This window comes from Perissodus microlepis, chromosome 10 (assembly GCF_051167445.1).
Source record: "Perissodus microlepis isolate ML-2025 ecotype Zambia chromosome 10, ASM5116744v1, whole genome shotgun sequence".
Classification (NCBI taxonomy): Eukaryota; Metazoa; Chordata; class Actinopteri; order Cichliformes; family Cichlidae; genus Perissodus; species Perissodus microlepis.
Window position 1 is genome coordinate 642,436 of NC_140470.1, and position 25,191 is coordinate 667,626.

Sequence of the window (25,191 nt, forward strand, 5' to 3'; positions counted from 1 at the left end):
ATCCTGAACCTGTACAGTCAATGGTTGGGAGCTCAAAACTGGGACTTGGAAGGTGTTAATGGTTGAGACAGAATAGTGGATTATGGGGGAGGTGTCTCAAAGCGTGAGAAGTTCCTTTGCTAAGTGTGATGCTCGTGTCCATGACTGTGTTGGTCTGCCTCCTGAAGTTGACAATACGCTGGATACCCTACCAAAGGTTATTATGGGAGAGTTGATTTTCTATACTCCAATTTTCCTGATTCCGCTCTTCAGATCAGCTCTGGCAGCACTATATACTTCCCTGAAAGTGAAATTGTGGGCTTTGGGGACACGTTTGACAGCTTACAGGACCTTTGATTGGGAAACACACAGGTACATTTTTCTGCTGCTACATTTCCCACACAGAAGTTGATGGATAGAACAGCTTCTGTATGAACAGTCAAGTCCTTATTGCCAAAGACACTTGACTCAGAGGAATTGTGCTGCTTCTGTGTATACGTCTGTGGATGTATTCAGGGGAGAGGATCACAGAGAAGTGGTCAGACCGGCCTCTGTGTGGGAGATAACTGTGTTTTATGCTTGTATAAACTTGAGCCAAAGTGTTTTCCCCTCTGGTCACACATCTTACATGCTGGTAAAATCTAGGCAGGACAGACTCTAAGTTTGCCTGATTAAAATCACCCGCAGTAATATGTGTGCCGTTGGGTCCACTGTAGTAGTGTTTGTATGGTGTCTGCCAATAACGAGAGAGATGTGCTAGTGTTAGCATTGAGTGGAATGTAAAAAGCTGTTATTTGTCAGCATTTTGAGTTGAACTTTGTATTCGTGACTCTTTCCTTGGCATTATGAAGAAGATAAAAGTTTAAGTTTTATAAGGTTTAATCTTGGTTTTAGTTCTTTTTATGTCTTTGAGTTTACTTGTGTTTCTGGTTGATGGTTTCTTGTCAATTAGGTTCCTTTTGTGTCTTATCCCGGTTTCTCCTGTGAGAGTCTGTTGTGTCTTTGTGTTTGTTTCTCCTGACTCTGCGTTTCCTGTTTTATTTTGATAGTCCCTGTCTCATGTGCCTTGGGTTCAGTTTTGTTCCCCCTGTCTAAATTTTTGGACAGATTTCTCCTCCCCTATCATAAAGGATGGTCAAGTGTATCCTATGCTGAAGGAAGCACTCAAGCTTCATTATCGTGTCGTCCCTCAATACTGTTCTCCCTTGTTCCCTGGTTTTCTCTACTATCCTAGTTTGTATTCCTGGTCCACTACATCTAAATGCTTTCTATTTAGCAGTCACACACAGTATGTTGCCCCAGGATACTTACCGGCCTTTTAAACTTATATATAAGTTCACCAGGGAGAATATGAAAAATAAAAAGTCTAGCCTTCTTAGGCTGTGAAATTTCCACCAGTAATGGGGGACATATGAAGTCAGTGTGTACAGTAAACACTGACTAATATTTAAGGTTAGATTCCCATCATCCACTGGAGCATATAGTGTCATCAGGACACTACAACACAGAGCAAACAGCTTCCCCACAGACACAGCAGCCATGGAAGCGGAGGAACGTTATCAAAAAGGCCCTGAGTAAATCTAATTATCATAGATGGACATTTGTCAAAGTTGGGAAAGCACCTAAAAAAATCTCCAGGCAATCTAGGAGTAAAGAAGGACAGCTGCTGCCTAAGCAAAAATCCTTAATGATCCCTTCAGTGTCAGGAGTATCGGTATAGCTGAGAAGCATTTTCTCAAAAGGCAGCACCTCTGTTGTTTTCAAACCTCAAACAACACTATCACAAAAACTGGTACCCTGGCACAAAAAATGCAACGTTTAAATGAACATAATGAGACAGCCTTTAAGATAGCTACAAGAGTGCCAAAAGGTGGATTTTGTCACTTTTGACTGTTGTTCATTCAGGACAGTAAATGCAGCAGCTTCTCTCCTCCTGCTACCCCCCCCCAAAAACCCATCCCCCATCTCCATAGAGACTGTGTCAGCTCCCAAACAGACAAAAAACAAACTAAAAACCAGCAACAAACAACTTAAACATAAACAATCACAAAGAAAGAACAATACAGTATCCACATCTGAACCAAAGAGTAAAACAGTGAAATGTGGATTATTAAATATCAGGTCTCTCTCCTCCAAGTCTCTGTTAGTACATGACTTAATAATTGATCAACAAATCGATTTACTCTGCCTTACAGAAACCTGGTTGCAGCAGGATGATTATGTTAGTTTAAATGAATCAACACCCCCGAGTCATTCTAACTACCAGAAACCTCGAAGCACAGGCCGAGGGGGAGGTGTGGCAGCAATTTTTCACACCAGCCTATTAATCAACCAAAGACCCAGACAGACTTTTAATTCATTTGAAAGTCTGATGCTTAACCTCGTCCACCCCAGCTGTAAAACTCAGAAACCAGTCTTACTTGTTATCATCTATCGTCCACCTTGGCCTTACACAGAGTTTCTCTCTGATTTCTCAGACTTTTTATCTGATTTAGTTCTCAGCTCAGATAAAATAATTATTGTGGGGGATTTTAACATCCATGTAGATGCTAAAAATGACAGCCTCAACATGGCATTTAATCTGTTATTGGACTCAACCTGGTTCTGCTGGAGGTTTGTTAAAAGAGAGTTTTTCCTTCCCACTGTCACCAAAGTGCTTGCTCATAGGGGGTCATATGATTGTTGGGTTCTTCTCTGTATCTATTACTTTAGGGTCTACCTTATAATATAAAGCACCTTGAGGCGACTGTTGTTGTGATTTGGTGCTGTATAAATAAAAATGAATTGAACTGAATTCAATGGAAATGTGACTTTAAGTCTGCAACATTAATTATTTTGATTTCAATTTAAATGTGTAAAACAAAATATGAGTGCTGTCAATAGATAAAAAAAATTAACTAATTAATCTCACAATTTTAATCGCAATGAATCGCAGTTACTTGATCAAAAGCCTGGTTGCAATTACATTTTTTCAACTTTATATTTAAGCTTGTAACATACATTTATGCAATATAATGAAGTATAAACACAAAGAATGTTAAATGCTTAAATTCAAAGAGAATTTGAATAGTTTTCTTCAGTCTTTTAGCACAGGCTCTCTCCTGTGAAATGCAACTTTTTAAAAAACTATACTATTAGGTAAGTATAAACTAATATATAATTATATCAAACTGCTGTCAAAAAATATATTTAAAATGTTTAATCAGATTCATCACAGGGTTACTTTGGATTAATTTTGATTAATCACGATTAAATATAATTTTTATTCAATATTAATCGCATTTCATTTTGCATGAGCAAACAGACTCGAGAAAAGCAGTTTGTTGCAATCCACTTGGCGATTGTGTCAGTCAATATGTCCGAGGTTGTCTTACTGAGTCCCTGATGCTCCGTGAGTGGTTTGTCCAAGCTGGGTGACGCGATAGCCAAAGTGCTAGCAGCATCCTGGCTAACATATGCTTCGCGTCAATGTGATATTTTAAGCAGGAAGTGCTTCGGTGAAAAGAAAATTCCTTCTTGCACAACGTGCATAAGACTTTATGTCGGTCGACTGTTCCGTCTTCTTGTTTTTTTAATACTCAAATTTCCCATCGAGAGGCCGATGTGCGTTTACCATCTTCCATATTGAGTTGATTGGTTCAGCTGCCCGTCACTACCAGATCAACTATCCATTTGCGCATGTGCGAAGGTAACTCTGCTTGGACAAACTGCCCGAAATGATGCGTTAACAGAAACATTTTAGGAATTTTGAGTCATTCTGCACCCAAGATGCGTTAATTGCGTTAAAAATTTTAATCGCGTTGACCATGATGGCGGATTAATTTGCGTTAACGCGTTAATTTTGACAGCACTACTAAATACTTATTTTTTAAATCGCTGTCGTTTTAAAAGAGATGTTTTCCATTCTTATTTGATTTCAGCTGCCACGCTGCTTCTGCTTCCTTTTGTTTAGAAGTTTAATCATGATCCACCACTAACGTGACAGATCGGGACTATTGACCGATGGGACTGGACTCTGGGTTTTAAAGCAGCCATGCTGTTGGTTTAGCAGAGCCTTTTGTAAAGGAGATTGTCTGGATGGCAGCACATGTTCAACATGTTTAATATATAAAGTATCTTCACAGATGTGCAAGTTTTTTGCACAGCTGGATGTTTCCCTTCCTTGTTAGCTCAGAAAACACAGGTTCAATCATTTCCACAAAGAATTAAAAATTTTGAACAGTCAAACTACAACTCAGTTTTTGCAAGTCATCTTAGTCTACAAATAGGATAAGACCCTTTAGAAGTTTTATTTTTATTTTGGATGCCAGTTTGGTTTTTTTTATTGTAGATGCATCAAATGGCTCTTTCCTGACAGTAGTTTTCAGAGACATGCCATGACTAGATGGTTATACATGTTTATTTGATTAAATCTCTGCATTCTTTGCAAATTTAGATTTAAAAACAATGTTTTAAAACAACTTGCAGACACAATCTTAACCCCTTCTCCTTCTTTCCTTCTGAAAGGCTTAGCCTCTATGTAATGCTATTTTTTACCCCTAATCCTCCCATGCTGCCGAATAACCTAATTATCTGTCAGATGTTCTGCTGGGTGTTTTCTTAATATTAGACAAATTAGCAGTCCTTTACTGTCCCTTTCCCAGCTTTCGCTGGCAATGAATGAAATTTCTGTTTCGTCATTAATTATTAATTATTTTAACAATTAAAGCAATAAAGATGAAAAACACTAGTTTTGTATTTATAGCTGTCAATTACAAATGCACATATTTAATAGATTTAATTTAAAAAAACCTGCTAATAAACTATGACACACAGCACCTATCTGTTATCATACTGGAGCAACACTGCAGAAGAAAAAACCCACGTTCCATTTGCTTTGAAAATAAATCTAGGCCACCTGAACTATTGCACACTTTATCATTGTCCTTGGAACACACACATTTAACAAAAGTCAGCCTGTACTTGTGCAGAGCATTACAAAGAGATTCAGACTGCAACAAATAAAAACAGCTTTCCATATTTATTCAGATTTGTTTGTAAGCAGTTTGCATATTCAGTTCAATTCAGTCTATAAAAAACTGAATACAGCTGCCTCAGGATGCTTTATACTGTAAGGACCCTCAAATAGGGCTGCTATTGAGCTGTGAAGGTTTTTCATAATGAATTAAACCGCAGGTGACATCAGAATTTCTACATCAATAATTTCAGTAAAACTTAAACATATTTTGAAACATTACTATGTGTAAATCTCTGTGGGTATAGTGGCTCTTGCATACTCACTGATAAAATCTGGTCACCTCGCCTCAGTTCTCCACTCAAGTCAGCGGGTCCTCCCGCAAGGATGAAGGAGACAAAGATGCCCTCACCATCTTCACCACCTACGATGTTGAAGCCCAAGCCCGTGGTACTCTTGTGGAGCACGACCTTCCTGGGTTCCCTGTGCAGACAGTTTAAATAATACATAAGCTCAGGGGAGTCAGTAGGTCTCAGCATCTTCAGCTCAGAAAGAAGACTAAAAGGTGGACAACAATTGCTCGAGTAAAGCTTTGTGCAGACACTGAAGCTCAGTGACTGCCAGAGCTCCACAGGGGGATAGTGCTCTACTTAGATCACTTGTCCCAATTTAGCGCTGACGAAAAAGGAGCCTCATCATATTACACACTTTCACACACTGGTTTGCTTGCTCTTTTGCTCCATCTGTCACAAACTTACAGACACTCGAATATACTAATGTATCTCAAAATATTTGAAGATTATGAGTACTGAATCTAAGGAGCTTGGAAAGAAAAGTGTCTGGACTTCTTTAAGTGGCTTGAAGATGTTTCACCTCTCATCCGAGAAGCTTCTTCAGTTCTAGTTCTAGTCCAGATGCTTTTCTTTCCAAGACTACGATGACCTGGATGACTGACAACCTTCACAGACATGAATACTGAATATTGACAGTTGTCAAAATGATCATCGTTAATACCCTTCACAGGTATGGTAATCCACAGAAGGTCGTTGCTGAAAATGTTGGCTGTCTACAGAGTGCTGTATCAAAGCTTATTATTATAAAGTTAAAGTTGAGGGAAAACGTAGGAAAACGTGCACATTATTAATTGATCACAACCAGTTCAGGAAACTGGCAGGTCTGTGTTAACACAGCTGAGAGAGTAAAAGGTCTAAACATCCAGCTTTATGTGATTATAAATGTGATTAAAAGTGATGCCCTCTTATGTGATGAGAAGGATTTTAAATTATATTCTGGTTTTAGCAGAAAACCAATTAGGACAAGCCAGTATAGGAGAAGTATATGCTCTATTTCTAGCCCTAGTCAATATTCTTGGGGCAGCATTTAGGAACTGCTACTGCACAAGTGAAAGTAAGCATTCTGCACATTTGTTTATTATGCATATTCAGGGACATATCCTGGTCAGAAATGACTCTGCACGTTATGTCTTTAAGACATTCCTGCAGTTTAACTAATTGGTGTGTGTTATCTGGCTTCATGGACAGATAGAGCTGGGTGTCATCTGCATAGCAGTGTAAATGTATGCTATGTCTTCTAATGATGCTGCCTAAGGGAAGCATGTATAATGTAAACAGAATTGGTCCTAGCACTGAACCCTGTGGAACTCCATAATTAACCTCAGTGTGTGAAGAGGACTCTCCATTTACATGCATAAACTGGAGTCTATTAGTTTGCAGTTATTTATTTGTAAAAAATGTTTGGAATCATGTATGATTTTCGTTCCACTTCTCACGTGTGCACCACTTTGTGTTGGTCTTTCACGTGGAATTCCAATAAAATTGATTCATGTTTGTGACTGTAATGTGACAAAATGTGGGAAAGTTCAAGGGGGCCGAATACTTTTGCAAGCCACTGTAAATTTGTTTTATGTCTTATGCTTGTATGATTGTGTAAAGTTCTTGCTTTTATGCTGCTTTTATTATTCTGCTGTGTACAGTGTCCTTGAGTGTTTTGAAAAGCACTTTCACATTATTATTATTATTATTATTATTATTATTATTATTGAGGCTGTCATTTTTAGCATCTAGATGGATGTTAAAATCACCCACAATTATCTGAGCCGAGCACTAAATCAGATAAAAGTCTGAGAAATCAGACAGAAACTCAGGTGGGCAACAGAATAAAACTGTTTGACTTATACAGCTAGGGTGGGCAAGGCTAAGCATCAGGGTTTCAAATGAATTACATCTCTGTCTGGGTTTTTGGTTGAATAAGAAGGTGCAGTGAAAAATTGCTGCCACACCCTCTCCTCGGCCTGTGCCTCAGGGATTCTGATAGTTACTATGACTCAGGAGTGTTTATTCATTTAAACTAACATAATCATTTTGCTCTAACCAGGTTTCTGTAAAGCAGAGTAAATCAATATGTTAATCGATTATTAATTCATGTACAAAAAGAGACCTAATGTTTAATAATCCACATTTTGCTGTTTTACCCTTTGGTGCACTTGATGATACTAGATTGTTCTTTCTTTGTAATTTTTAATTTTAAAGCATTTCTTGATGATTTTTTTTGGTGGTCTAGGACAGACACAGTCTCTATGTGGAATGGGGTTTAGGGGGAATAACAGGAGTTAATCTATGGTGCTGCTTCCAGGTCCCAACTCTGGATAGTCATTTTGCCCAGAAACGAGAGCTGCTCCATTCATAGTGCATTGGATTCCTTTCTCCTAACATCAATAATCTATAAAGCCAGACAACCAGCAACTTAAGGAGAACATGCAGCGAAAGGTTGCACACGATTCAGGATTCATTTTAGTGAACTCAGATTGATGGAACCATGTGTCACTACTGCTTGAATGACGATTTTCTGTAATTTGCCTTCACCTTCATTGCTGCTCTGGCCCCTGGAACACAATTCACTATGGACACATCTCCAGTTCAGTGACTCTGACCTCCACCGGTGATAATGGGCTTCATTTAGTACAGTATCAGTAATTACTAAAGGATGTAACTAAACATCTTACATACTGAGCAGAAAGAGCAGGGACAGGTTTAGAGGCCATGCAGAGGGAAACACTATGACATATTGAAAACACTGTATACTTTTTACCACAAAAGCAGGGATATTATGATGTCATAGTGATTTTACCCTACCAATCAGTAGGGTAAAATTACTCATGTGTAGCATTTATACACCTATAACAACCACACATTTTTATGCACAAAATGAATATTATCATGTTTCCTGGCAAACACCAAGCAAATAATCTATGTTGACTTTTATATTACAGAGCATGACCTAAATATTGCAGGAGATCAACAAAAATTGGCTAATTTTTAATTCAACCAGCCCCTTATTTATCATCTTTCATATACACAAGATCGACCACAGTTACTTCTCTCAGCATCATTGAGTAAATTGCTTTGACAACAGCAAGAAAAGACCAAACAATACTACAGCACTAGTTACAAAATTACAATACAGTAATTACAATCTGGAACAGATTCCAGATTTTCATCAGGATAATGATGAAATAATGAATACAGGATACATGATAGTTAGAGGAAGATCTTATTCTGACAGAATAAAATGACAAGTTGTCCATGGTTATTAGTGGAGTTTGCATAACACTGCTGCGTGCAGCGTTTCAGCCTGTTCTGCCTCTTATTTGTTTAATAGTGTTCTCTACCAAACATATTGAGCAAACATATTGGTTGAATGGTGCGCTGTACAGGATATTCTCAATGACAATGTATCAATTGAAGGCTTCCAAACTGTTCGAGCTGACAGCGAAAGCTCTGCAATTGATAAGCAGTTCTTGTTAACAACCCACCAGTTGTTGACAACATAACCTTCTGCACTAGCTCCACTGTCCCAGCTCAGACTCTCTGCTACCCAAATAACAAGCCATGGGCGACTAATGACATCAAAGACCTCCTCAATAACAAGGGGATGTTTTTCAGAGTGAGAAATAAAGTGGAGCTGAGAATGGGATTATTGAGCGGCAAGATCAGAGAAACTAAGAACAATAATAGGAGAAAGCTAGAGCAGAAACTCCAGCAAAACAGCAGAGAGGTCTGGAGTGTCATTAAGGATTCACTGGATTCAAACCATCCAATAGAAGAGAAGCTGTTGGGGGACAGAGCCAGTGACTTGAATTTGTTCTTCAACTGATTTGATACTGCAGTTAATGCTCAGCTCCTACTGACTTACCTGTGGTGAGCCTGCAGTCCACAGCCACACCACTCTCTCCTTACTGCACCTTCGCCTCCAGTGAAAAACCTGACACCTCTCCTCCACCCATCACTTTCACGTACGACCACGTTCAGAAACACTATACTCAGGTAAGTATGCATGACCAGACAGGATGAGTCCCAGCACAAGTACACACCGCAATAGTCCCACTCTCTTAATATCTCTTAATACAGAGGGGCACCTAAATTTTTACATCAAATAGGTGATAACCTGCATATGTGTGTTTTCTTTTTACGTAGTTTATCCCCTGTAGAGAAGAAGTATGACAGTGATGACGAAAAACTCCTAGCCGTTAAACTAGCCCTGGAAGAATGGAGGCATTGACTCAAGAGGGAAGAGCAGTTATCACTGTAGAGGATGTGTAAAAGGGTGTAACTATTGCACTGTGCATTAGATGGAGGAGTTGTACAGGGAGATAACCACATGGAGATAACATCTGCCTTTCTGACATCACCTTAATAGAGTCCAGCTCCATCCTCACAAGATCACTGGCCTTGCGGATCCGTTTATTAAGTCTGTTGGCATTTGCAACCCTCTCTATGCAACAGCATAGAGAATGTGTACTCTGATGTATTTATAGTCCACCACGATGTCCACATCTACCCTCTGGACTGAAAGAGGCGTCACTGGTTTCCTGGTCCTCCTCAAGTCTACAGTCAATTCTTTGTCTTTGTCACATTGAGCTGCAGATGATTCTGCTTGCACCATGTTATAAAGGAGTCAACCACAGCCCGGTACTCTGTCTCTTCACCTTCACTGCTGCATCCAACCACAGCAGAGTCATGAGAAAACTTCTGAACATGGCAGGTTTCTTTGCAGTGGTGAAGTCTGTGGTTTAGAGGACAGACCTTGTGGTGCCCCTGTGTTGCTGATCACCTTGTCAGACACACAATGTTGAGGACACACATATCATCAGTCTTTTAAGACGTCAGAAGTCAGTAATCCTGGGAACCACTGGGATGTCGCATCTTTGGTACAGGAACGAGGCCTGACATCTTCCACAGCACTGGGACTCTCTGCAGACTCAGACTCATCATGAACAGTTTATGAAAGACTCCATAAAGCTGGGGGGCACAGGCCTTGAAGACACAGGGACTCACCCTGTCTGGTCCAGCAGACTTGCCTGCACCCATATGTTCTGGACACAAGAGAGGGGCTGAGCTGTCAACTTATCACCACCTCGACTGCCGAACTCCCTCACTGAGTTGCAGCCGCAAGGTGGTTGGTTCCTGTTGTGGTGGTAATGCCCAAACCAAATGGTGGACACCAGAGGTGAAGGGAGCCACAAGGCTGAAGAAGGAGTCCTTCCGGGCTTGGCTAATCTGTGGGACTTCAGAGGCAGCTGATAGGTACCGTCAGGCCAAAAGGAATGCGGCTCAGGCAGTGGCTGAAGCAAAAACTAGTGGTGTGAGAGGACTTCAAAGAGGCCATGGAAAAAGACTTTCGGACTGCCTTGAAGAGATCCTGGCAAACCATCAGGTGACTCAGGAGGGGAAAGTGGTGTTCTACATGCACTGTGTATAGTCTGGGTGGAGCACTGCTGACTTCAACTTTGAAAATTGTCGGGTGGTGGAAGGAATACCTCAAGGACCTCCTTTATCCCACCGGCATGTCTTCTGTGAAGGAAGCAGAGTCTGGGGGCAAGGGGGACGACTCTTCTATCTCCAGAGGTTAGGTCACTGAGGCAATTGCACACCTCCTTGGCTGCAGGGCCCCTGGGGTGGATGAGGTTCACCCTGAGTTCCTGTAGTCTCTGGATGTTGTAGGTCTTGACTGACACACCTCTGGAGACTTGCGTGGAGATCAGGGCGGTACCTCTGAATGGGAACCACCACCCCAGTCTGCAAATCTTTAAGAAGAGGGACTGGAGGGTGTATTCCAACTATAGGGGATCACACTCCTCAGCCTTCCTGGGAAAGTTTATGCCAGGGTGCTGGAAAGGAGAGTTTGTCCGTTAGTCAAACCTCGGAAACAGGAGGAACAATGTGGTTTTCGTCCTGGTCATGGATCACTGGACCAGCTCTTTATCTTCTCGAGGATACTTGAGGGCGTATGGGAGTTTGTCCAACCAGTCTACATGTGTCTTTTGGACTTGGAAAAGGCATTCAACCGTGTCTCTCAGAGCGTCAGTGGTGGGAGATGCTTCGGGAGTATGAGGTGTCTGGGACATTGCTATGGGCCATTCGATCTTTATACAACTGTTGCAAGAGCTTGGTCTGCATATCCGGCAATAAGTTTGACTTTTTTCCGGTAGGTGATGGACTCTGCCAGGGCTGCCCTTTGTCACCGATTCTGTTCATAATTTTTATGGACCGAATTTGTAGGCATAGCCAAGTGGTGGAAGGCTTTCACTTGAGTGGCCTCAGAATCTCATCTCTGCTTTTCGCAGATGATGTGGTTCTGGTGACTTCATCAGGTGATAGCCTACAGCTCGCACTGGAATGGTTCACAGCCATTCAGCCGAGTGTGAAGCGGTGGGAATGAGAATCAGCACCTAAATCTGAGGCTATGGTCCTCAGCCGGAAAAGGGCGGAGTGCATCTCTGGGTCTTGTTCACGAGTGACCAGAGAAGGGAGATCAACAGCCAGATTGGTGCTTCGTCTGCAGTGATGCGGACGCTGTACTGGTCCGTCATGGTAAAGAGAGAGCTGAGTGTAAAAAGCAAAGCTCTCAATTTACCAGTCGCGATCGTGGCTCAAGAGTTGGGAGTTCGCCTTGTAATCGGAAGGTTGCCGGTTCGAGCCCCGGCTTGGACGGTCTCGGTCGTTGTGTCCTTGGGCAAGACACTACACCCGTTGCCTACTGGTGGTGGTCAGAGGGCCCGGTGGCGCCAGTGTCCGGCAGCCAAATCACAACAAAAGTCGCCTCAAGGCGCTTCATAGATACAGAGAAAAACCCAACAATCATATGACCCCCTATGAGCAAGCACTTTGGCGACAGTGGGAAGGAAAAACTCCCTTTAACAGGAAGAAACCTCTGGCAGAACCAGGCTCAGGGAGGGGCGGGGCCATCTGCTGTGATTGGTTGGGGTGAGAGAAGGAAGACAGGATAAAGACATGCTGTGGAAGAGAGACAGAGGTTAATAACAGGTATGATTCAGTGCAGAGAGGTCTGTTAACACATAGTGAGTGAGAAAGGTGACTGGAAAGGAAAAACTCAATGCATCATGGGAATCCCCCGGCAGCCTACGTCTATTGCAGCATAACTAAGGGAGGATTCAGGGTCACCTGGTCCAGCCCTAACTATATGCTTTAGCAAAAAGGAAAGTTTGAAGCCTAATCTTGAAAGTAGAGATAGTGTCTGTCTCCTGAATCCAAACTGGAAGCTGGTTCCACAGAAGAGGGGCCTGAAAACTGAAGGCTCTGCCTCCCATCCGATCCGAACCGTGAGATTTTTGATCCGTGGCACCACTAATGTATAGTGTAAAGAACCACCAAGGTTCTATGAAATTCTATGAAAGTTCAACTGATCCAGTTGAAAATATCCATATTAGCTGAGCCCTGCATTTGCCACAGATCACTGACAATTACCCAGCTTAAAATGTAAAATGGATTTTGGATGTTATGGATGTTAAATCTGAAAAGCCTATGTGACCTCCTTCTACCACATTCACAAGATCTTCAGAAAATTTTATCTCTGACCTTGAGGTTGAGGCCACTGAGATTCAAACTTGTTAGAGATTTTTAATAGAAAGACATATGGTATTTTAAAAGTCCAGGGTGACATCTTTCTCAAGTTATCGTGGTAACAAGAGCTTTAGAAACATGACCTTGAGGTCAAAGTCCTTATGAGCCTGTGTGCAAGTTCCTCACCAACAATCGAATTCGAACACTACCAACAGCTATCTGCTATCTTAGAAAACAAAATGCACAATGACATTCAGAAACCAAACACTCAAGCAAGAACAGAGCAGAATGTGGAAAAAACAACAGGACATAGGGTTGTTCACATGCTGGCTCCAAGGGACAGCAAACACACCCAGAGCCCAGGATACCAGCCGACACAACCGAGAGGGGGCAGGGGTGGCACCCATCCCCGTCACCCCTGCCATCTCCTGGCAGAGCAGAAGGTGCCCACCCCACCCCAGAGGGGTGAACACAGGACTCAGATACAAATTCCTCCAGGAGGACCCCGGACATGCACCGTGCTGGCCAACACAGCACACGGGGGAGCGAAAGGAATGGGGAACGAGAAAAGGGGAAGTCCCCATGCATCCATGACCTACATCAATCCATTCCAGCTAAGGCAGAAGGGGGAGGCACAGTGCCTCAGGCAGCGATCTTTTAGTCTCAGTAAGGACTCAGTTTCAGGACCAATATTCCCCTGCTCACCTGCCAACTCTGTCCAGCTCAACAGCCTTACCTGCAGTCTATTTCCATTTTGACTTGTAAACTGCCTCTAAGTAAATAAAATCGTAAATCTTCAATATATGTTTGTGTCCTGTTCTTGGTTCCCCTTTGCCTGGCTGTGGCAGTCAATGAGTTAGTAATGGAAGGCCATGAGTAAGTAACTTGTGACTGTAAGTTAGAAGAGTGTTGCCAAAAATATTGGTTATTGCATTTCCAAACTTTTCTACACCATGGCCATCAGTTATTGATATTGTGGCTATGTATTAATAACTTGTGGCCACAAGAGCTATGTATTACAACAATACATGTTTTTTCCACTAATGTCAGCAGAGGACTCCTTACCCTCTGCTTACATTAGCTACCTTACTCAAACACATCTTTATTTTGTGAGAGAATTCCTCCATCTTCGGTCTAACTTTGATAATGAATAAGGTCATGACCCTGAAAAATCAATGTCCTAAAGAAAGAGAGAACAGCAGAAAGGAGGAAGGCTTGAGAAAAACAATATCACGACAAGGTTCCCAAGGGAGTAAACAACAAATGCATTAGAAGAAATAAGGTAATTATATAATAACATGGCATGCTATTCATATAGTTAGATGGGATACAAGTGGTACAGTGCAGAAAGGTAGTGAGGGTGGTGGTTGAAAGTACCTGGTGATATCCAAGTCAGGAAACAGACTTAAGATATAGTTAGGGAGTGGGGCAGAGTGGAAGATGCTTTTGTCACACTCCACTGAGGAATAGTGTCGGGGGGAGGGCACTTTGTCACTTAGTTTGTTCACAGTGCTGTAAACTGGCTCAGGAGGCCTATATTGAAGCGAGAGACAAGAGCAGAGAGATTAGTGTCCAGAGGAAGAGGTGGAATAGAGGCGGAGTAGATGGAGTACAATAGACTGGCATAAATACATACGTGAAAGATGGGAAGAAAACACATAACGCACCTTGAGATGTGGCTAAAAGGGGAAAAAATACTGTACACACTGAGAAGTCTTACTGGTCAACACACCCGATCTAGGGGTGTCATGCGTTGCACACTTAGTAATTCATAGTAACACAAATTTTTACTTAATTACAAACTTAAATGGTCAACAGTTCACTTCCACAAATCCACTTGATTTCTTATTGAGTAATCGTGTCACTTTGATCCATATCCTCCACAGATTTATATATTTACACATTTATACTTTGTTAGGTATGTCTGCTCAGTTGCCTATTGTAATCACATGGCAGCAAATCAGTACATATAAGCAGCTGTGGTCAAGATGGTCATTTTAAATTGATTTTAATGACTTTGAACGTAGCATGGTTGATAGCGCCAGACAAGCTGGTGTCAGTGTTTCAGAAACACTCCTGGGTTTTCCTGCACAGCCAAGGTTAAAAATAGTGCTATAGCACTAGTATACAGTGTTGGTCAAGTTACGTGAAAAAAGTAATCAGTTACGTTATTACTCAGTTAATTACTTTTTAAAAACATGATACACAACCTGAATACGTAATAAACCAATAGACCCCTCAGCCCAGTTCTGTTGTTTTCTGCATAATCCATCATTTAAAATTGAATCAAATGAAAAAATCTCTTTTAAAACTTGTTTTATTAATTTAATTCTTTTTAATTTAACGAGTAATCAGAAATAATGTGTTACTGCCCATCTCAAATATAATTAAGTATAAATCAAATTAATATAGTGAAGGAGAACATGTAACACATTTAATGGAATAACTGTAATGCTTGAATTTTGACCAGATTTTTGTGAGGAAGTGCAGTAGAGTCTAAGGAGCTTGGAAAGAAAAGCGTCTGGACTTCTTTAAGTTTCCTGAAGACGTTTCATCTCTCATGTGAGAAGCTTCTTCAGTTTCAAGGTCAAATGGTGGAGAGTCCCAGATTTAAGTCCAAGGGGACACACGAGCAAAATGGAGTCTATTAGGTAGATATGAGACAAACCACTGCAGTAAAGTACCTGTAATACCTACAGCGTGCTCTAATCACTCTAATAGGATATGATGGTCAACAGTATCGAACGCTGTACTGTCCACAAATTATATCAGTTTCCATTGAAACCAGCAACCATTCAGTCCTAAGGACAGTACATGTTACCCCAAGATAACGAGTGATATCCTGATGTCAGCTCTGTTTCAGCTCTTCACTAGAATTTCATTAAAGGACGAAACACATCAACGGCATTGTTGAGAAAGGCAGGATTGAAAGAGACTGAATTCTGAACTCATCGCACGTGACAGAGGGTAAAAAGACTTTTATGTTTTAAAAGTGATATAGATTGCTCCAGCAGAGTTCTCAGATATGTGCTTTTGCTAAAAGTAAATTGTAAAAAAAAAAAAAGTACAGGTAAATTTCCTAGTTTGCAGGAATGTAAAAGATAAGAAATGTGTCCCTATCCTGTTATTATTGTGATGGTCCTGAGCCTGTGGACTCAGCAGTTTTGTTTTGATTGTTAATATCTTTTTTTCTGTTTAATTCTGGTTATGATTTTCTAGTTCGTAGGTTTTGGTTTCTGTGTTCCCTCTGTACTGTGTTAGTATTGTCTCTCCGTGTCATTTCCTGTTTTATTTTGACAGTGCCATGTCCTACGTCAGTGTGTCTAGCTTTGCTTCCCCTTGTCTCGTTATGTCTAATTAATCCCAGCTGCGTCTCCCTCCTGTTTCCCACTCCCTCATTACTCCTCTGTTTATTTAAGCCTGTGTTTGCCTTTGCCCTCTGTCGTGTTGTACCTCCTCATGTGTGCAAGTCTCTCTGCATTTCTAGTTTCCTGTTGTTTGAGTTTTCAGTTCCGTGTTTTGTTTCTAGTTTCCATTTTTTCTAAGTTTAGTTTGTTCTTGTGAGTTTATATTTTGCACTATTTTCCCAGAAATAAAGCTGCTACCTTTAGTTTTACCTTCCATCTATGAGTCAAGCATTTGGGTCCAATCCTGCCACACAGCTTCACATGACAATTATACATGATTCTCCATGAGAAAAATGGTATGTTGCAATTGTTAAACACAGAATTGATTTTGCTGATAATCATGATAATTGCTTAGTACTGATCAGAATATTATCAGGTATAACTTTAATCAATGTACTAAATGGCCTGTTTGTGATTACTTGTCAACAACAGTGATTGGATGTAACAATGTGTGAGGCCAGACGTCATCTGAGCAGATGTGACGTCCAAAAAGAGAGGGGGGAGAAACGAGAACCAGGGATAAAAGTTTTTTATAGAAGAGAAGCTGTTGATCTCTCTGTCTCCTGTGAGATGAGCAGAACAGAAGATTGGATCTAAGAGTTCAGTTAGAAATTAAAGCTGGGATGCTGGAGGGATCAACCACTGGCCGAACCGTGAACCTACAATTTGGTTTGATATTTATTGGCTTCTTCTCTGCTCATTTCTGATTCGTCATCAGTTCTTATTTGGTTCTCATTGGCTCCGCTTTGAGATTCACCACCATCTCTAAGCAGCATACCCAACACATTACATTCATGCAAATGAATTGCATTCATGCAAATGAATTGCATTCATGCGGTCAAATGTTGGAGCTATTTCCCCTATTTGTTGTGATCAGTGTTGGAAAAGAAAGTAATGTATTACACAAAACAAGCTTCTTTAAAGCAATACAGTACATTAATTAATTATTCCCAGGAGAAAGTCATTTGTTATACTACTATTTATGTTATTTTTGTGTTTCAACCCATTGCGTCATAGTTACAATTTAAAAATATAAACTTTTATGCTACAGTCCCACACACCAACACAAATAGTATGAATACGACGCCAACAGCACAAAGCAAAGATGAAAACCAGCAAAAAGAGACTTTAACCTCCTAGGACCTGGCGTCCACATTTGTGGACATCACATTTTGGGATGTCTAGACCAAAATACCTCATTCTGCTCTACAACAGCCTGATATCCACTTACGAGGACATTATACTGCCACTGTTCTATCAAAACGAATGTCCTCATATGTGGCTCTTATTTTTCTCAGAAACAAAAATTAGGTAAAAAAAATAATAAATCTGGTAATTCTTTGTTTTTACATTCATCAGGTCCCAATCAGCCCAAATAGCAAAGAAAAATTAAAAATGTCATCAAAGAGTTCGGGTCTTAGGAGGTTAAAGTGCCACAGTGATTCTACCTGAGAAATATATTTTAACATCATTCTGGGTTCTTAGCTACCCTTAGCATTAGCATGCTTCCAAAGTGCTGAAGTTGTGTTAGCAGCATAATGCAGTTGTTTCTGTTCTGGACACAGTTTGCACTGCATTGTGCTCATGTCCTTTTTAAAAAATAAAAGTAATGGGTGTATCCATGCTGCAGACCGCGCCACCATATTCTACCTCTTGCACAAGAACTGAAATAAGCTGGTTGTAGCGTGAGTGCAAGTGGAATTGATAGAAAATCAAAGTAACAATTCCAGAGGAATTAAACTACTGGGAACTACTTGACTTCCATCCCTACATCCAAGGGATGCTGGGGAAATCAGGTCTCAATGAACCATGTTCAGCACCTGCATTGCTGAGGCTTCTAGAAGGAGCTGTGGCTGCAAGGTGGTTAGTGCATGAATTTCTCCGAACCAGATGGGTGACACTGATTCTGATTCTGTGACTCTTTCTTTTGCCAATAAGCTAAAGAAAGAGTCATGTTCAGTCTTGGCTAGCCTGTTGAACTACAGACGTAGCTGAAGGGTACCACCACACCAAACAGAATGTATTCTGATTGGTAGCTGAAGCAAAAACTTGTGTGTTGGAAGAGTTCGATGAAGTCATGGAGAAAGGCTTTCGGTCTTCCTCGAAGTGATTCTATCAAACTGTCAGATGGGATTCAGAATTTGTAAGCGGTGCTCTATTCACAAGGTGTATACTGGGAGTGGGACACTGCTGACCTCAAATGAAGCCGTAATCAGACGATGGAAAGATATTTCAAGGAACTCCTCAATACCACTGAAACTGAAGCAGTCTTGGGATGAGGGGGACGAATCGCCCATCAGGTCATGGTGAAGAGAGAGCTGAGCATAAATGTGAAGCTCACAATTTACAGTCAAACTACGTCCCTACTCTCACAGATGGTCAGAAGCGCTGGGTAGTGACAGAAAGGATAAGATCACAGACACAAGCGGTGGAAATGGGCTTTCTTCGATAGGTGGGTGATCTGTCTCTTAGAGATAGGGTGAGGAGTTTAGCCATCTAAATGGAAACCTTAAGGGATCTCAATACTGCATAATCATATTTCAACTAGGGGTGGGAAATGAATTTTAAATGCGATTATTTAATTTGAAAAAAGTAATGTGTAAAAAAAAAAGCATTTAATTGCACTTTGCATTTCAAGCAAAGGGGAACTTTTGTCAATGCACGATTTCCTGCTATACCGATTACACTGATGCACATATCAGAGCTATAAAGAATCAGAAGAAAGTGGTTTGCTAGGACTGATCGGAGGCAAATTTCATTTCAAAAGACTACTGGAAGACTAATGGATTGCTCTGGACTGTAGACCACTATAAGTGGTAGAAGATAGGGGATTAGAAAATGTGCTACAGTTAGCGTAAGGTGATCCAACTTTCCAACTGCCGTGCTAAAAGACTATTTCAAGTCAAATCCAACACCTTTATGACACTGAAAAGCAAAATTTGATGCATTACAAACAGCCCTGCTAATATGGAGGTGGAGCAGGGCATCTCCTAATTGGAAGGTTGGTAGGTTAATCCACGGCTGCTCCAGCCTCCAGACGGCATGCCTTTTTTTTTTTTTTGGTCTTTGGCTCTCGGAGGAGGCGGACGCATCTTTCATCCTCTCCTTCCCCTTATCTTCCCTGCTGCTGCTTCTATGTCCTTGTCTGGTCTTGTCTGACTCTAACCCTGAGAGACCTTCTCATTCTCGCTCTTGTTCTCTAAAACCTAAAGAAGAACTATGGATTTGATCAACTGGTCCCTTAATGCAATTGACACCCTCTTCTCAACGAGAAGCCTAGGATCAGGAGAGCCTGAGTGCCCTGGAGGGACGTTCCCCGCTGGATACACGATGGACGGGTGGCAGAAGTGGCGCGTTGTGTGCCTAGCGGGACTGTCTATTGAGGACATTGAAGACATCTACCTATTCGGCTAATGGGGCTCTTGCTGATTGGAGCTAGCTTGGCCCTGGTGTATCGGAAATGGAAGAAAATGGTGACTGCCACTTTGATCGAAATGTGGGAAGAGCTGTGAGTACTCAGACTGTTCCTACTGAATATAATATGGGAAAGATCTTGGAGGAGCCCCGGAGACCATTGACAGACGATAAGAACAACTGTAAAATTGATGCAGTCTGTTCTCTCTAAAACAACATATCCATCAGCTACCTCCCCACCCCGACGGCGCCAGCTGGACGCTCTTGAAGGCTGACGCGACGAGAACAACAACAATTCTTCCAAGAGATACGAGAACGAGAACGAACTGTCTCTCTCGCCTGATCCCTCAAGGCCAACTGTGTAGGCTGTGGACTGCTGATCTTCGCCTAATGGGCGAAAGGACACTTTCTCAGGCTGAACTCAGGACACACATACTGACACGCACGCACACATGTACACTGATACTGACACGCCCTCACCATCATCCCCGCCTTCCCCGAATCCAACGCCTCCTCACTTGCTTACCTCCCATCTGATGTGGACAGCGGTCCAGCCGGAGGCGCAATCACAAGACTGCAGAGTCCCAGATGCAGCTGTGCACATTGGCAGACTCCCCCATGTTGCTTGTCTTGTGTTTTTATGGTGTTATGATGTGATGATACTTGTGCTTCTTATGTGATGGAGTTTTTGTCTTCTCCTCATGCTGACTCCCTTTAAGGATCAGTATGAGCAGAAATTCTTTTGTTCCCCTGATCTGACCTTTTGTTTTACACATTTTGCTACCTAGCCTGACCTGTCTCCCCATTGTGAATTTGTGTTTTATATGTACGGTCGGAAAGGTTTGTCATATCAGTTGCAGGCGACTGCAACCGACAAATAAATGCATTTATCCAATCCAATCCTAAGTGTCTTTGAGCAAGTTAATTAACCCCAAGTTGCTCTCTGATGTATTCATTGTGAATGCGTGTCAATGTTAGAAAAGACTCTAACAGTCAGGTTTAGAGTGCAGTCAGATGGATGAATGTTGTATTAAGTTCTTTGAGTGCTCGAGCAGAGTTGGAAACAGCACATTTTCCATTTAAAGACCTGTATAAGGCTAAATATATGCTGTATACATTCAAAATCGTACAACTACTAGAGTAAGTCTGTTCCTTTCACGACTGCTTCTAATGATATCATTGGTCACTCCTCATTATTTCATTGTGAGGAGACAGGGTTACTAAAAAAACAACAAATTCACACCACCTGGAAGAAGCTCACGGACTCAGTAGGCAGATGTAGACTGAGATAAGTAAAGACAGTTGGTGTAGAACACCATATGCATTTTCTCCTAGCATTTATAAAGCACCAGCTTTATAAAGAAACGTCTCCAACAAACATAATTTATCTTTATGGATGATTTACAATCCATTATGGATGAACAGTTTCTGAGTAGCAGTGGGTACTTATGAGCCACTATTCTGCAAAAACGATAGAATTCGTTTCTTACAGCTGATTTATAACAAGCCTAAAAGCTCAAGTGATCATGAGAATATCATACGACAAAGCATCGGTCTCTGTGAGCAAAGCAGAGCACTTAGTAGATGCATTGTTTTATAGTTCTTTGCTAAGCACATCACACTTGAGCCTTTAGAAATCTGTTTTACTGCTCGGACTCTTTGCTATGTCAGCACCATAGTAACGCGGTTTGATTATACCGCGAACAATAAACACAAGTTCACTGCTTGAAAAAATTAAAGGAACACTTCTTAATCAGAATGTAGCATCAAGTTAGTTAAACTACTGGGATATTGGTCTGGGTGGTTAAGTAGCAGAGGGGGGTGTTAATCAGTTTCATGGTGTTCATGACATTAACAACAGGTGCAAAAACTCAACACAGGAGTGGTTTGACAGACACTGACACTAACACTGACTGTGTCCTCTGCACTGTCAGGAGACAGTTACAGAGCCATCAGCAGGAAGCGTATCTGCCACATCCCAACAAAATGACTTCCAGCAGGCCACAGGTGTGAATGCCGTGGACTAACAGAATCAGACTTCATTAGGGAGGCACCAAAGTTCACCATGAACACATGTGACAGATGTGAAAGAGTCTGAACTAACGAGTAACATTTTGAGCTGGTCCAATAAAACTTTGGCAAAGTGGAGTAGCACTCTGCATCATTTTTATCACTCCGAATTTTGGTGTGTCTTTGAACTCTAATCATTTTAATTTCATCAAACAATGTGACATCCTTTCACTCCTAACACCATGTCTGTACAGTTATAGTCCATGACTTTTTTTCCCATTGAAATTTCCAAAATGTTCCTTTAATTTTTTAGACAGTGTACTCCCCCAGAGAACTGTTTAAAACAGAGTTTTGATGGCTTTTCAAAATTGCACACAAAGACAGATCGGGACAAGAGACAGCAGGAGCGAGGTGGAAAGAGTTTGTACCTGTAACTTTAGTAAGCTAAAGCCAATCATTAAAGAATCTCATATTGTAATGAGGAGGTAATTAAAGACAAAAGAAAAAACCATCCAACCTGTTTACATCCTCTTCCCTCGGAAAGTGCGTAGAGAGGGGTGAATAACTCTCAGGGGAAGCCACGGGCGGGTCGGACTTGTAATGCAGAGAGCCGGTGTTGACGGGGGAAGAGACGTGATTTTTCATGGCAGGAGAAAAAGCTGCAGCACAACACAGCAAACAACAGAGTAACAGATGACTAAACAGAGAAGATGAGAAGCTGACATCTGGAAGACATTTCTACGTGTACTGTGTACATCACAAATCTTATGAAATAAACAGCAACATATTCGACTGAGTAAAGCTCGCTGCAGTCTGGTTCTCCATATTCTATTGATATATAACTACAGACTAATCTAGTTCATAGCAACTGCATAACAACCTATTCCATAAGACTTACACTGCATGTTATCAGGAGGCCCATAGGGATCTGATAGATACACACTGGTGGGTTTCCCCACCTTTAAAGTGACCACATCAGACGTGTTCTTCAAAATGCCCACAGCCTCTTCATGAGAAACGTCCTCCAGACTGTAGTGGTTCACCTGTGCAGACAGATATAAGAGTTCAGAGGCGACCTTTTCTTCTTATTGCTCGTTTCTAAAGAGTCCAACAAGCTCCCTGCCTCCATGAGAGTGGATTATGACAGATGGTCTTCGGATGAGAACACACCCGCAGAGAGGTAATTTAATTAGGGGGTGATTAAGCAAGACAGATGCCCTCCTAGAGAGACGGCTTGTTGTTAAGCAGGTTGCTTTCACAGAGTGTGGCAGACACGTCTCACTACAGTATGACGGCTGCCTGGTTAATGAAATGATGAAATAATGACTCCCATTATGACTCCCACTGCATACTGAGTAAGGCTGACTTCTAACTAAAATTAACTTGGTTGTATATTTTCACTAACCAGTCAAGCTTCAGCTTAAATCGACATGTTTCCATTTTGGATGTTGAACTTCACCACGTCTGTATTTTAAGCCAGGAAATGTTTGTGCAAAGTTTTGTCCTTTTTAGTATATGAAATTATTTAAAGATTTAAGCTGTAATGGCTGCTATTATCTTGACAAGTATTTATTATTTGGCGTGCTGCGGGGAAACGCCTGTTCTAACGACTGGTGACTATTTTAAACCTAAAGCAACAAAAAATATTGCAGTATCAGTGTGTAATAATAGAGTAAATACACTGGTTCTTATATAGCACTTTTCTACTCTATGTGAGCAGTCGAAGCTCTTCACACAAGCTGCCATTCACAATCACACAAGCATATCTAATATTCACAGAAATTCACACAAATGCAATGGAAAGCAACTTGAGGGCAGTATCTTCTCCACGGCACACAGACTGGAGCAGGCAGGGATCGAACCACCAACCTTCCAATTAGCAGATGAGCCTTAGTGTTGGTTATTCAAACTGTGTTTATTTGGCACAGTTCTCCAAAAGCTGATGCTGCTCATCTGGACAGCTGGTAACTGTGCAGGGGCGGGTCTAGCAAAGTGTTGCCAGGGGGCCAGGTAGGGCATTAACAGAGAAAGGGGGGCACAAAGAAATACTTTCTTATTTTCATTTAAAATGTCTCGCTTTTAAAAAATAATTATCTGAATCTTACAACAAACGATTGATAGATTGATGCATATATACCATCAGAACAGTGTACATCACTGTCACAACAGCGTTTGTTTTCATTCAAAGGCTTTATGGTTTTTCCTATAATGGTGGCCGGTCAGTCAAAACGCCTGGGCTGATCTTTTGTCCCAGTCCAGCCCTGTATGCAGCTCATCTGCAGTCTGGTGTTACCTACATCTTCCTACTCGGGAGACAGAATTTCCGAGTTCTGAGTACAATCAAAGCACCACGACTGCAGTTTTCGTGTTGGATGTAAAAAGCGCACGTGATGCTGTGACGCAGGCTAGAATCATGGCGGCGGTCAACGACGGTCCAGGCGTGGGATTTCTCTCGTGGAAATATGCACATTATTTTTTCCTTTCTATTGGTAGGTGGCACAGTGCACATGTGGCAAGTAAGCAAGCTAGAAGACCGGCAAAGTTATGGAAGCAACACATTAACAAGAGAATTCTGAGTAAAACAGGACCGCTCACATCGACCAAGTGTGTCTACTTTTGGAGCTGTGTCTTAATTCCACCTACTTCACATACAAGGGTCAGTTCCACAGGCAGAAACATGGGTGTGCCATGGGTTCCCCAGTTTCACCCATTGTGGCCAATTTGTACATGGAAGAAGTGGAAAAGAGGGCTTTGCTATCCTACCCTGGAACACCACCAAGCCATTGGTTCAGGTATGTGGATGACACCTGGGTGAAAATCAAATCTCAGGATGTTCCACATTTTACGGATCACATTAACTCGGTGGACCGACACATCAAATTCACCAGGGAGGATATGAAAAGTGGCAGCTTAGCCTTCTTAGACTGTGAGATTTCCATCAGTAATGGGGGACATCTAAAAGCTGACGTGTACCGTGAACCCACGCATACGGATCAGTATCTAAGTTTTGACTCTCATCATCCACTGGAGCACAAACTGGGTGTCATCAGGACGCTACAACACAGAGCGAACACCATCCCCACTGACACAGCAGCCAGGGAGGCAGAAGAACATCAAGAAGGCCCTGAGTAAATGTGGTTTTCCCAGCTGGACTTTTGTCAAAGCTGGGAAGGCGCCTAAAGAAAGCTCCAGTCGATCCAGGAGAGAAGGACAACCGCTGCCCAAGCGAAAACCTGTAGTGATCCCGTACGTGTCAGGAGTATCAGAGCAACTGAGACGCATTTTTTCTAAACACCGGGTCTCTGTGGCTTTTAAACCCCAAAACACGCTGCACCAAAAACTGGTCCACCCCAAGGATTGGGTCCCCCGACACAAGCAGAATAACATAGTGTACGCTGTTAAGTGCAGGAGGATTGTCAGGATTTATACATCGGGGAAACCAAACAACCTCTGGTGCGGAGTCAAGGAGGCCATTTACGTGAAAAGGGAAAGACCATCTCTGAATCGAGGAGGGGGCCTAAGGGTACATCTGTCACCATCTTACAAT

At 41.7% G+C, this 25,191-nt stretch overlaps 1 protein-coding gene across 10 annotated transcripts in view; it reads right to left on the reverse strand.

The window, feature by feature from the left end:
- The window catches only part of LOC146378545 (disks large homolog 2), a 149,986-nt gene that overhangs the window by 26,206 nt on the left and 98,589 nt on the right, over positions 1-25,191 (reverse strand). For 9 of the 10 annotated variants that reach the window (XM_084941359.1, XM_084941358.1, XM_084941355.1 and 6 more), the window contains 4 exons: positions 22,543-22,687; positions 22,162-22,303; positions 14,191-14,346; positions 5,260-5,416 (listed from right to left, as the gene is read on the reverse strand). In XM_084941359.1, the coding sequence (XP_084797485.1) occupies positions 5,260-5,416; positions 14,191-14,346; positions 22,162-22,303; positions 22,543-22,687 (600 nt within the window). The remainder of the gene's footprint in view (positions 1-5,259; positions 5,417-14,190; positions 14,347-22,161; positions 22,304-22,542; positions 22,688-25,191) is intronic. The other variant, XM_084941357.1, reaches the window with a different exon arrangement.